Source organism: Physeter macrocephalus, chromosome 14 (assembly GCF_002837175.3).
Source record: "Physeter macrocephalus isolate SW-GA chromosome 14, ASM283717v5, whole genome shotgun sequence".
Taxonomy (NCBI): Eukaryota; Metazoa; Chordata; class Mammalia; order Artiodactyla; family Physeteridae; genus Physeter; species Physeter macrocephalus.
The window spans coordinates 94,871,312-94,883,652 of NC_041227.1; the positions used below are offsets into that span (position 1 = coordinate 94,871,312).

General features: G+C 48.3%; 2 protein-coding genes across 5 annotated transcripts; one reads left to right on the forward strand and one right to left on the reverse strand.

Moving 5' to 3' along the window:
• Positions 1–428: 428 nt before the first annotated feature.
• Positions 429–5,405, reverse strand: POLDIP2 (DNA polymerase delta interacting protein 2). The gene is made up of 7 exons (XM_028499816.1): positions 5,168–5,405; positions 3,759–3,840; positions 2,459–2,556; positions 1,663–1,759; positions 1,419–1,494; positions 1,069–1,176; positions 429–616 (listed from the first exon to the last, which is right to left on the reverse strand). The coding sequence occupies exons 1-7, from the start codon at positions 5,326–5,328 to the stop codon at positions 444–446; spliced, it is 795 nt and encodes a 264-aa protein (XP_028355617.1). The 5' UTR covers positions 5,329–5,405; the 3' UTR covers positions 429–443.
• Positions 5,406–5,520: 115 nt separating this feature from the next.
• Positions 5,521–12,120, forward strand: TMEM199 (transmembrane protein 199). 4 transcript variants are annotated; one of them, XM_028499711.2, is made up of 7 exons: positions 5,521–5,739; positions 7,494–7,567; positions 7,899–7,988; positions 8,501–8,543; positions 8,757–8,869; positions 9,168–9,243; positions 12,003–12,120. In XM_028499711.2, the coding sequence occupies exons 1-7, from the start codon at positions 5,529–5,531 to the stop codon at positions 12,056–12,058; spliced, it is 663 nt and encodes a 220-aa protein (XP_028355512.1). In that variant the 5' UTR covers positions 5,521–5,528; the 3' UTR covers positions 12,059–12,120. The 4 variants fall into 4 exon arrangements, with proteins under 4 accessions (XP_028355512.1, XP_007121820.3, XP_007121819.2 ...); XM_007121758.4 differs by having other exon boundaries at positions 9,171–9,243; XM_007121757.3 differs by lacking the exon at positions 12,003–12,120 and having other exon boundaries at positions 9,168–10,565.
• Positions 12,121–12,341: the final 221 nt, after the last annotated feature.

Below are 12,341 nucleotides of genomic sequence, written 5' to 3' on the forward strand. Positions count from 1 at the left end.
CGGCCTTTCCATATCCCAACCTTATTTCAATACTTGGAATGCTGTATGTTGGCCTCCCGCCACTACCATGAGCTCCTAAAAGGCAGGGGACAGGGTTTCATTTATATTTGTATCCCCAGGACCTAGCTTACGGCCAAGCAAGAAATAGCTCAATAAATGCATAAAAAGTGGGAAGATGAGCCTACACTGATTTAAACAAGTATGTGTATATTCTTCATAGACATGGCTCCCTTTGAGCCGGAAGAGAAGGAAGAGTCAGCCAGGAGGCCTCCTTCCTGGGATCTGAGAGTTTCCTTGCTCTAGGTCTTGGTGTCAGCTGTTGCAAAGAGGCTGCTCAACCCCAATCAATACATGCAGCACTTGAAAGCAGAACCACAGGCACATGGTTTAAATTTGGAACCCACAACAGCAGTCACTGGGGACACCACACAGAACCTGGGGGCCTAGCCCTGAGGGGAAGTCCCAGGCTGGGCACATACCCTCATGCCCATGTAGAAGGGGATGACGGTGACACGGATGTTCTCAGTTGTTTCCCGGTGGACATCGGAGAGCTCCAGCCAGGGGTGATTCTTCTCTTGCCAGGCCCGTAGCGTCTCCCGAGCCGCAAAAGGGGGTGCTGGGGTAAGAGATCGACTGGTTAGTCCAGGCCAGCATCCAGGGTGTTACACCCTGCCCAACTGCTCCTCCTAGAAAACCCTTTCCAGTGGTGGCCCAGGTAAACAAGACACCCAAACATGAGCAAAAGCACAGGCTGGAAGAACGCATAGAACTGCCTACCAAGGATAAGCCCTGAGGAGGTATGTGATGTCAGAGGAAAAGAAATGGACTGGGAGTTAGGAGCCCTGGTTTTCAGACCTCACTCTGCCACTACCTAGCAACCTTGAGTCCCTTCTCATCATCCCTGAGTCTGTTTCCATATCTGTGAAGAGGAGATAATAGCCATCTATCTGACAGGTCTAATGGGAGATTAAATAAGATTGTAGAAATAGAGCTTTGAAATTGCTTCTTGGATATTCTCTTTGAAGAAAGGGCCCTCCCACTCCACCTTCCCTCTATGATAGAGGTTACCTTTTGTCTGGTCATACAGAAGAAATCTTTCAAAGAGCTCGTGCTGGATGGGAACCTGATCAGTGGAGGTGTAGGGGAGGATGTCTTCATGGCTGACATAATCCAGGCCTGGCAGAGAGACAGAGACAAAGAGACAGTGAAACTCACATAGGAGGGGGGGAGGAATGGGGCTGAAAAGAAACACAATTCCTGGCCTTATGGCAGGGTGGGACAACCCTGGCACCACTGCTCTCAGCATCTGTACTCCCTCCCAGCAGATTAAAGGGCAGCAGAAAGGCCTCAGAATCCTCTCCCTGAGACACACCAGACCCCCCTCATCGACAGGCACCACTCAGATGCTCCTTACTCACCTGGGATGGCATAGAGGGCCCGGCTGTCATCATGGTTAGCCAAGAAAGTCACAGCTTCTGTCTGAGATCTCTGAGACTAAGGCAAGAAGCGAGTCAGAGATTTTCTCGGTCACTATCCAGTCCTGAGGACTTAGGGCCCAGTGCTTACCTGGGCCTGTTTGACCCCTCTCCTTCTCAGTCCCCATCACAGTTCGGGGCTTTCCCATGGAAAGGAACCCCAGGCTCAACCATCTTGCTTACTTACTATATGTGGACAGTCTCGGGCATCAATCAGCACCTGATAGTAAGTGTGAGTTTTGCCTTTCACCTCTTTCGAGCCGTGGCCAGCAGGGTTCTCTGCTCTATGGGGCAGGAGAAGAAGCCCAAGATCAACCCCAGAGAAACGGAAGCAGTGCCTGCCCCAGCTCCCTACCACCCCCTCACCTAAACGGACCGGTGCCTGAGCTGAAGGAGCTTAGCACCAGCTGGGTAGCTGTTCAACACACCCTGGCCCAGCATTCCTCAGTCAGGGGCAAGCAACGGAGTGTGGTGTAGAGTCATTATTTGTCTTACTCTCTGGATGCCTCTTAGAAAAAAAGGGCCAAGCTGAGAAAATCAAACTGCTGCCTTAGTCCCTGGAGCCCAGAGCACCCCACTCTTCTCACATCCCAGGGGCTGTCTGTGATCATTTAATGGAGCTGGGCCTTTTCTTTTTTAATGTACTCTACTGATGATAAGAGATTAAGGGAAAGATTCTAACTGAACATCAAGAAATCAAGAAGCCTCGTCCCCCAGATGCCCTCTGGAGTACTTACAATGCAAACTGAGAATGCCTTGGGAGAGCATCCTGGGGAGACCTAAAGGGACCCCCTAGCTTAAGACTGTCCCTGGCACTCAGCACTTTTGTCTTCATGGGTATTAGTGCCAAGGGAGTGTTCTGGGACCGCTCCTAAGGCCCAGAAAGATGCTGTCTTCACTGCTGGGACCCCAATTATGTATGTCTGCCATGAGTCAGGCCTCCTCCTGAGGATACTGTGAGGCACAATGATAGGGAAACTTACTTTTCTGGAGCTACAGAAGCCACATCCCGGTCATACAGTCTGGCCTGCCAGGGAAACAGGACAACACCTCGGTAGCCAAAAACACTGTGAAGGAAAAGCTGGGAGAAAAGAGAGGCCTCAGTCAGTCTGCAGTCCAGCAGGTCCATCCAGGTAGGGCCCCGACCACTAAGTGGCACAGGTGGTGGCAACTCCAGCACAAGGTCTTGCTACTCTTTCCCTTGAACTCTGTGATCCACCCAGACCAACTCTGGAACATGCTTACTGCCTCTTTACCTGGCTGACTTCTACTCATCCTTTTTTTAAAAAAATTTATTTATTTTTGGCTGCACTGGGTCTTTGTTACTGTGCACGGGCTTTGGGGACTACTCTTCGTTGCGGTGCATGGGCTTCTCATTGTGGTGCCTTCTCTTGTTGCGGAGCACGGGCTCTACAGTGCAGGCTCAGTAGTTGTGGCACACAGGCTCAGTAGTTGTGGCTCACGGGCTCTAGAGCGCAGGATCAGTAGTTGTGGTGCACAGGCTTAGCTGCTCTGCAGCATGTGGGATCTTCCCGGACGAGGGCTCAAACCCGTGTCCCCTGCATTGGCAGGCAGATTCTTAACCACTGAGCCACCAGGGAAGCCCCTACTTATCCTTTAGGCCATAGCTGAGGCCTCTAGGAAGGCTTCCCTCACCTCCCCTCCAGTTAGCATACTGTACAGCCGTTGACCATTTGCATATTGTAATTCCTTTCTAGACTGTCAACTCCAAGAAGGCATTGCTTTCTGATTTAACACCAATGCATAAAGCTTAGTCCATTGTAGGCATACGGGAAAAAAAAAAAGTTGAATAAACAAAAAGTCCTCCTTACCTAGAAGGGGCCTAAATCTATCTCAGTGGATCTGGCACAAAGCTGACACAGAAAAAGAGCCTCACACCCAGAGCTTACTTCACTGCAATCAGTTCAACTATGACAAACCATCAGAAAGCAGGTTTGCTTGTCTGAAAGCTCCCTCCACTGGCTTCCCACCAGCCACTATGTTAGATGACTCTTCAGCAACAGGACTCTCTCCTCAATACAGTCCAAACCATCTCTGTCCACACTAACTTGGAAACAGAACCCAATGACACATGAAATGTATTCAAATCCAGGAAAACAGAAAACCTGTCTTAAAAAAAAAAAGAAAAAAAAAAAACTTGATTCTGGTCTGGCACCAAACATCAAGGCAGAAAACCATAACTTTCAGGCCTGTGACCAAATCTGACCCTTTCAGGAGCAGAGCACACATTGAAAATGAAAGATGACGCAGCCCAGCACTCACCTGCCCAGTCTCATATTTTCCGTTCTGTTTTGGCACCTCAAACACACCAACTGTCTCCAAAACTTTGCCCTCTGGTCGGTTTCTGATTAGGAAGGGAAAGAACAAGCAACTGAACAGCTAAGAAGTGAAGGGTACTAATCCATCAGTAAAAGCTACTAGGATACTGAGGGGCCAGGGCAATGACAGCAGAGAAGGGCCGCAGCAGTGGGGCCAGCTGAAGCAGGTAAGGGTCCTGCCAAGCCACCACTCCAGAGATTCTGCCTTTCCTCCTTTGAGGTCCAGCCACAGATGCCTCCATAAGATCTGACTGCTCCCAGATCACTTTCTTCTCTCTTGACTCTCAGCATTCCTCATATCATGCCCTCAGACCCTGCTTAATTGTACCCCTTGCCTCCATTCCTTCCCTGACCCACCCTCCTGAACTCCCACAGCATTTTAACTGCCCTTTCCACCTTGCACTTCAGTTATTTGTGTCCCTGTCTTATCTCCATTAGAGACTGCAAGTTCTCTGGGAGCAATGCCTGTGTCTGATTAGCCTGTGCTCCCTCTCAAAGCCTAGTGTATAAACGGTGCTCAAAAAATATTTATTTTGTGTTATAATTCCATGTCCATCTCCCGCTCTAAACTGCAGTCCTCACCCCTGCACTACACCTAGTATTATTCTCTCAATCTAGTTTTTGTTCAGATTTAATCAGTTTTCACAGGAGCGTTAAATTGGAAATAGCTATCATCTCTCCTCAGTGTCCGTGTCTAATCTCACCCACTAAAAGGTCAGCTCTTACAGTGGTCTCTCCGGACAGGGCTGCTCTTTCTAGAGGTCCTTCAAAGCACTGTTTTTTTACTATTTTGGAGATGCGAACTTTATGCTTCCTGCCACTTGATTCACCCGCCCCAATTTGATCTGCCTGGCCCATCCCTAGAGACACTGCTCACATCATCCCCATGGCCTCAAACCCCCTTCCCCAAGTCACATAAAGAGAAAGTGTGTCCCCAAGGTCACATTGAAACCTGGGACCCACGCAGGGCGCAGATTCGGGTCCTGTTTCCCACTTCTAGCATCTTTCTGGGAGGCCTTGGCCCAGTCACGGGCTGGGGGAAAGCCCTAGGGCTTAATTAAAGGGCCGCCCACTAACAGCGGCGCTCGGATTCCCGCATTCGGGGAAGTAAGATTCGCTCCGGGACGGTTACTAGTTCCTCCTCAGAGCCAGCCCTGCACAACCCAGGACTCTGGGCCGCGCTCCCTCGTCCGCTCCTGGCACGCGTCGCGGGCAGCGCAGTCGGCTCCCGGCCGGAACCCTCTCCCGGGTCGAACTCCAATCACCCCCTGCCGGCCGGGTTCCCTGGCCTCCCCTCTGGCCCGGGACACGCTCCCTGGGCTCCGGGCTCGGCACCCGTGCTTCGTCCCTCACCGGGACGAGAGGTGCCTCCGCGTCGTCGTGGTCGCCACTGGTGGGAAGGTCCCAGCTCCACCCGCCGCACAGAGCGGCCTTGGCCCTCGGGCCCCGGTCAGCGACCGGCACCACCAGCGACTGCCCACGGTCAGGGCCCGCCGGGCCACACAGCCCGCCATGTCCCGCCCGAATACCCGCTGGGCTGCTGACACAGGGCCCGACCCGCCGCCGGGCGGCGTTCCGCCCCCGCCCCACACTGCCCCGCGCCGTTTCCCCGCCCCCTTGGCCCTCTGCCCCGCCCCGCGAGCTTCGCGCTCCTTCCGGCACAGGCGGACGGAAGTCCCGGCCCGGGGTCACCTGACCTTAAAGTCGGCTAGTCATGGCGTCTTGCTTGTTAGCTGGCGAGCGACTTGTACGCGCCTTGGGCCCCGGCGGGGAGCTGGAGCCAGAGCAGCTGCCCGGGAAGCTGCGGGCAGAGCTTGAGGCCGTGCTAGGGAAGAAGCACAAGGGCGGCGATCGCCCGGCTGGCCCCGCTCGCCTGGTTTCTTTCCGCCTGATCCGGGAACTGCATCAGTACCTGAGAGAAAGGGGTGAGCCCCAGTCTCCAGTCCAGAGTCGCCTCCTTTTTTGCCAGAGTTTAGTCTCTCCTGAGGTCTTTTTTCCTACCTCTAGCATTTTTATGAGGGATGTATCTGTTGCGAACCAAACTCGCGGCTTGCATTACTCTCAGCAAAGCCAATCTACTGAGGCAGGGTTGTGGTGAAGGAAAGTACAGTGTTCAATGCAGGGTGCCAAGCAAGGGAGTGGGAGACAAGCCTCAGATCCATTTCAGCTTGGTCTCTGAGTTACAGGGTTTTCGTTTAAGGGAGAAGAACAAAGAGGCTGGGAATAATCACTGTCATGTGACATTTCCTAATTGTCGTTTTGCGAGTCAGGATGTCTCTGATTTAGGATTCTCAGGCCAGGTGGTCCATGGCTCCGGCGTCTGTTAGCTTACATTGCCTTGGAGAAACAACCTGAGTTTGCAGGTTAATGATGATATCTATAACAGCACTTTTAGTACATTAAAGGTGTTATCAGCAATAGCAGTTTTAGTCATCTGACTCTGGTTCATTAGTATTGTTAGCAAAGGATTGAGGTTAGAGGGGGCAAGAAAGGGAATAAAGTTTTGGATAGAGAGATTAATTATAAACTCAGTAAGGGAACTCAGTTTTAGGGGGACTGGGTTTCAAATCCATCACTCTCCTTCACCCATGGAATGATCATCTGGCCAACCCAAGAGTCACCATAAACCCTGGGGAACCCACTCCCTTCATAATTTCCATGGGAATTCTTCGTAGATGACAAAATTTACTTGTGCAGTTTCTGTTCTCTTGAGTCTCCTCTTTACTTCCAGGCCCACTTAGGCCCACCTGACCCTTGAGGAAGTCCAGGTTCTAACCCAATACCACTGCACAGGTTCAGTTTCTTTCTTTTAAGCCACACTAAAAAACAACTTAGCACAGTGAGCTTGCCCTGTTTGGGAAACTGGATTTCTTAGCAAGAGTGCCAAATCTGATGTTTTTTTGTTTGTTTGTTTTGTTTTGTTTTGGCTGCGCCGCTCAGCTTGTGGGATCTTAGCTCCCCAATCAGGGATTGAACCTGGGCCCTTAGCAGTGAAAGTGTGGAGTCCTAACCACTGGACCACCAGGGAATTCCCTAATGGGATTTTTTTTTGTTTGTTTTTGTTTTTAGATAAAGGATGTTGGAAAAGTGTGTTGAAAGATCTGAACTGGTAGTAGCATCTGAGTTCTAGTCCTAACTCTGCTATTAACTCTTCTTGGAGAAGTCATTTCTCTTCCTTGGGCCTCAGTTCCCTGAACATGTAAAGGGGGGCAGTAGGACTAACTGACATGTAAGGTCTTTTGCCGGAATTAACAGCCTACCCAGAAGTGTGAAAGGTAGATTCTTCAATTATTGGAACTAAAAGAGACCTTAGAGATCATCTAGTACAGTGTCCTGTGAGTATTTGCCACCACTACGCCTTAAACCTATTTAGGGCAAGTTCTGTTGTGGCCACAGAAATTACCTAACTTAAAGGCAAATATAAATGGCTTACATGTTATTGGCTGTGACATTGGTTTGGTAATTGAGAGCCAACAATTAAAGTCAGTATGTAGCACTAGGAGATACTTATGTGTGATTGTCCTAGTTTCTTCCCAGTTTAAAGTGATCCTGGAGATGAATTGATATAGGCATGGCCATGCTTTATTTTGGTAGAAAGAACTGAAGAGCTAGACCCTTCTCTGATGTTAATCCTTCAACCTCAGCTCTATGCATCATTGTGGAAATCTTTTCTTCCTAGGTTCCACACTATACCTTCATGAGCTCCTAGAAGGCAGTGAAATCTATCTCCCAGAGGTTGTGAAGCCTCCTCGGGTATGTAAGGGATATATTTGTGAGAGTGGGTGTTGGTTGAGTTGGGTTTACTCTTGATACATCCAAATTTATGAATCAACATTTGGGCTCAAAAATGTGTCTTTTAAATCCTTGAATGCTGGGGTGGGGGAACCAAGTATTGTCCTCCTAGTCTGATAGCTTGGAAAACTGAAATTTAAAATTAAAAAAAAAAAAAAGTTTCCAAAGCACTGGAGGCAGAACGGGTGCATGGGTCTTCTTAGCAGTACTTTGTCCCCTGAAACTAGTGATTGTGACATGCTTTCTAGCAAGCTGGGAATATCATCCTTCTCATTTGATTTTTCTGCCTCAGAACCCAGAGCTAGTTGCCCGTCTGGAGAAGATTAAGATACAGCTGGCCAATGAGGAATATAAGCGGATCACCCGCAACGTCACCTGTCAGGTAAGGGCCCGCTCTTCAATACATGGACTGTGTAGCCCCTGAAAGCAGGGCCCTGCTCTGGGAAGAGGTGCAGATGAAAGAAGCAACATAGAAACTTGGTTTGTATACTATTAAGGGACTGTAGAAGCTCTGTGCTGCGTACAAGCCAAAGACAATTCCCAACTCATTTACTGAGACTCTGGGCTCAGATGGTGACTGATTTTTAAAGGTTGTAGAGGGTGGGGATGAGCCTGGAGCCATTCTTCTGACAGGGCTCCCTCCTATTCTCTGTATGCTCCTGCCCCAGAGCAGGAGAGGGGTACAGGGGTACTGGGAACCTATGTCTCTTCTCTGAAATGCTTGACCTGTGGTCCAGAGAAGAATCCAACTGGTCCTAGACAAAATCCATGGAGAGGGCAGAACTAATGTGTTGGGTAATAAAGAGGGCTGAGCCCAGACTGATAAATGAATACTTGCTGGGCTGCCTCTGAGCTGCTTCCATTCTGAAATCCTTTGCTTTTTCTTCTTCCCAGGATTCAAGGCATGGTGGAACCCTCAGTGACCTGGGAAAGCAAGGTGAGATACTAGGAAATCAGGCTGCTAAAGCCTCTCCCTGGGACTGGTCAGTCATGGGCCTCCTTCCCACTCCAGTGCTCTGGGTTTAAGCCTGAGCTATTCAGGCTTGCTGATGGAGGGAAACCCAGCTGAGGGGGGAGGCAGCCATGAGACAAAAGGGCCTCTTGGAGGATGCCGACCTAACGGTTTCTTCCCTGGGCTCCTCCCCCAAAGTGAGGTCAGTGAAGGCTCTGGTCATCACCATCTTTAACTTCATTGTCACGGTGGCAGCTGCCTTCGTCTGCACTTACCTTGGAAGCCAGTATATCTTCACAGAAATGACCTCGGTGAGTAGGTACCGGTCAGGGCAGGGTGCCCCAGGTGGGAATGTTAGTGGGAAAGGGAGGATGTATGTGAAAATGCCTTGAACAGGTTAGGTATTTATGTGATAAACAAGGGGGACATTAGATCTATCCAACAGTCATAGGGGTAGGTAATAACCTCAAGAGAATCCAGATCCTCTTTTCTTCCCTTCCCCACAACTTATGGGCTGGGTTGAGGTCCTCTCCGTCCTTATTAGGTGCTAGAGGCTGCAGAGCTGGAAGCTGGCCTGCATCCCCTAAGCCTGGTTCTCGCACTTCCCAGCAGGTACTGGCAGCATTGATCGTGGCCTCTGTGGTGGGTCTGGCTGAGCTGTACATCATGGTGCGGGTGATGGAAGGTGAGCTGGGAGAGCTGTAACTGTGCTTCCTCATCAAAATCTGGAGACTCCAGACTCCCAGCTGCCAGTCACTGATTCTCAGTCAATCCATCAGGCTCTTTGTACTCAGCTCCGGTTAGTCAGAGGGCCGAGCCAAGACCACCTGCTGTTCCTGCAGGGAGCCCCATCCTCTGTCAATTTACAGAGTGGGCAGTAGAGGAGACTCAGACAACGACTGGAAAGAACTGGTCTCTCTGTACATTCTCCTGAACCCGGTGCCCATCTGCCTTCTACAGTCCATTCTGGGCATTGCTGAGGCTGGGTTGTTTTTTTCTTTTCATTGGAAGTAAAGAGAATCCAGGCCTTTCCAGAAGTAGACCATACTGCCTTGAACTTGCCCAGGTGCAGAAATCAGTGGTCATCCTTGCTCCACACATCTTGATGCAGACCTGTAATTTAGATCAGAAGACTCCAAGAAAGCAGAAGGGATTCCCTTTCTTCAGTTTGTGCTGGAAGAGGAACCAATTAGAGGACATCAAATAAGAGAAAGCCGGGTGGTACAGGATGGTGGAATCAGAAGCAAGGCAGCTACCTTTTTGGAATCTTAGTTTCTGTCTTCATCTTCTTCCTTCTGCTTGCCTTGCTCAGATTTTCTATATGCTTCTGCCCGTCTCCACCACTCACCAGCCCTCCTTAAACCTCCCACCTGCCTATCACCATTTGCTCTGCTTCCCAAAATGAAAACAGTTCAGATGGCAAAACAGTATGTTTGCTTTTAATTGCAAAACCCCTTGTGCTTGTTTGTATTTGTGGGGAGTGTGTGCCTACTGTGAATTGTCTCACCTAATAAAGGGAGACATTCTTGGTAGACAGGGGACTATTTGCAGATTTAACTATCTGTATAATTATATAAATATGAGTATACACTTTATAATATATATGATATGTGTACATATTGTTATACATAAGCCTAATGTAGGTTATTTTATGTGGATTCTTAAACATGTTTGGGTAAGTGCAAAACAATAGTATGTAAAAGTTCACAGTTGACTAATTGTTTTACATGATTGCTTTTTGTCTTCACAACAATCCTGGAGGTTGGAAAAGGAAGTGGTTTTAGGCCCCTTTTCCAGAAGGCAAAACTGAGGCTGAGAGAGGTCAAATGATCAACTTCGGTCCTTCCTCTGTTAAGTGGAGCCAAGGACTCCTAGGTTGTTCTGAAGTCTCTATGTAATGTTAAACTTCTAAGAACTTAGGTTAGTGGTGTATTGATAGAATCTGTATAAGACATTTAGAAATTATAGCAGCATTATTATTTATTCAATAAATATTTATTGTATCCAGTGTATTCTTGTTTCAAGTCTCACGACAACACAAAAGCCCAAAGATTTCCATAGTTGTGAGAATTGGTCAGGGTCTGCTTCTAATGGTGGATTCTGTCTTTCCGTTTGTTCAGTGTATGAGCTCCCATGGTCTTTTTTTTTCCCCAGGACACTATTCTGTTCTTAGAAATTATACACTCATTGGCTCAGTAGATGTTTCCTCTACTATATTGCCAATTTCTTGAATTATAGCAAGTCAGCCTCTCAGGGCAATATTGTGCATGAGAGAGAGGGAGGGCTTAGGCCCTTCTGTTACACCTCAGATAACTTTGTTGAGAAATCTTAGGATTTCTGTTGTTGATTGGAAGAAATGTGAACTGTGAGAAAAAACGCAGGTGGCATTTTACAGTGTTTCTAGCAACGCAGACTGTTTAAAATTGAGTTAAAAAGCTACACCGAGTCACTCATTGCTCCTGATAAGCAAAGCCAAGCCAGATTTTTAGAATTCTTGTAGACATCGTCCCTTCTCAAGTGACTGGGTCTTGCAAATGGAAAGAGCTTTAACCTTCAGACCAATATCTATGCTATGTGCTTAAAAAATCTATTTGAATTATTTGCTTTGGTCTGTATTCCATTCTCCACCTTTGACAATGAATATCTCTGGGGTATATGGGCCGAGAACAGTAAGAAAAATGAGGGAAAAAATACACAGATTTTATCCTGAAACATATAAATCAGAACAGAGAACCAGGGACTTCCCTGATGGCGCAGTGGTTAGGAATCTGCCTGCCCTGCCAATGCAGGGGACACGGGTTCAAGCCCTGGTCTGGGAAGATCCCGCATGCCACAGAGCAACTAAGCCTGTGCACCACAACTATTGAGCCCACGTGCTGCAACTACTGAAGCCCACGTGCTTAGAGCCCGTGCTCCGCAACAAGAGAAGCCACCGCAATGAGAAGCCTGTGCACCACAACGAAGAGTAGCCCCTGCTTGCCGCAACTAGAGAAAGCCGGCGCGCCGCAACAAAGACCCGACACAGCCAAAAATAAATAAATAAACAACAGAACCACAGAATTTTTAAATGCCACAAAAACTTAGATTAATTTTCCCAGCCAAGCAATTCACAAAGACGCTAATATTCAGGAGGATCACCTGGCCTGTCCAAGGCCACAGAGCTTATTAGAGCCAAAACTAGAACCCCTGGCTCTCGGCTGTCATGTCACCATTCTCCACACTTAACGCTATTCAGTCTCTTCCTAAAGTTAGAAAATTGGTCAAATGAAAGTACATATGAAGTACTAACATGGAGTGGGAACTCATTCTCACCATGTGCTTAGTAATTGTTAGCTCTTTTTTTCTCTTCCTGACCTTCAGGAGTCTGAGGTTGAAGTATTCATTGTGTCTGATGCAGTTCCTAATTTTCTATATTCTCTCTCCTTTCTTTTACTTCATACTTAGGGTGCTCGAGGGAAGAGTGGAGAATACTGCCTATACTTTTGTGGGGTCACTATTAAGCTTTGGTATTATGGAGCCTGACAACTCATGTGCCATAAGACAGACTTGGGGATTAAACTGATCAGCACTTTGCTCTTTGGCTTTAGTCGGTAATATAGAACCATCCTCCATTTCAACTCTTCTTAGAGAAAACATTTCACACACTGACCTAAAGATATCTGGACAGTTCTGATGATCTACATCAGGGATCAGCAAAAAGAGGTATTTAAAAAATATGTAGGAGGGGCTTCCCTGGTGGCGCAGTGGTTGAGAGTCCGCCTGCCGATGCAGGGGATACGGGTT

Excerpts from the sequence above, each read along its gene's own strand:
- POLDIP2 (XM_028499816.1), bottom strand. The coding sequence starts at position 5,328 with ATGGCGGGCTGTGTGGCCCGGCGGGCCCTGACCGTGGGCAGTCGCTGG. Across the intron at positions 3,841-5,167 it reads CGGAGGCACCTCTCGTCCCG|AAACCGACCAGAGGGCAAAG; the intron begins GTGAGGGACGAA and ends CTTCCTAATCAG. Across the intron at positions 617-1,068 it reads TCTGTATGACCAGACAAAAG|CACCCCCTTTTGCGGCTCGG; the intron begins GTAACCTCTATC and ends CTCTTACCCCAG.
- TMEM199 (XM_028499711.2), top strand. The coding sequence starts at position 5,529 with ATGGCGTCTTGCTTGTTAGCTGGCGAGCGACTTGTACGCGCCTTGGGC. Across the intron at positions 8,544-8,756 it reads CAGTGACCTGGGAAAGCAAG|TGAGGTCAGTGAAGGCTCTG; the intron begins GTGAGATACTAG and ends CCTCCCCCAAAG. Across the intron at positions 8,870-9,167 it reads TCTTCACAGAAATGACCTCG|CAGGTACTGGCAGCATTGAT; the intron begins GTGAGTAGGTAC and ends CGCACTTCCCAG.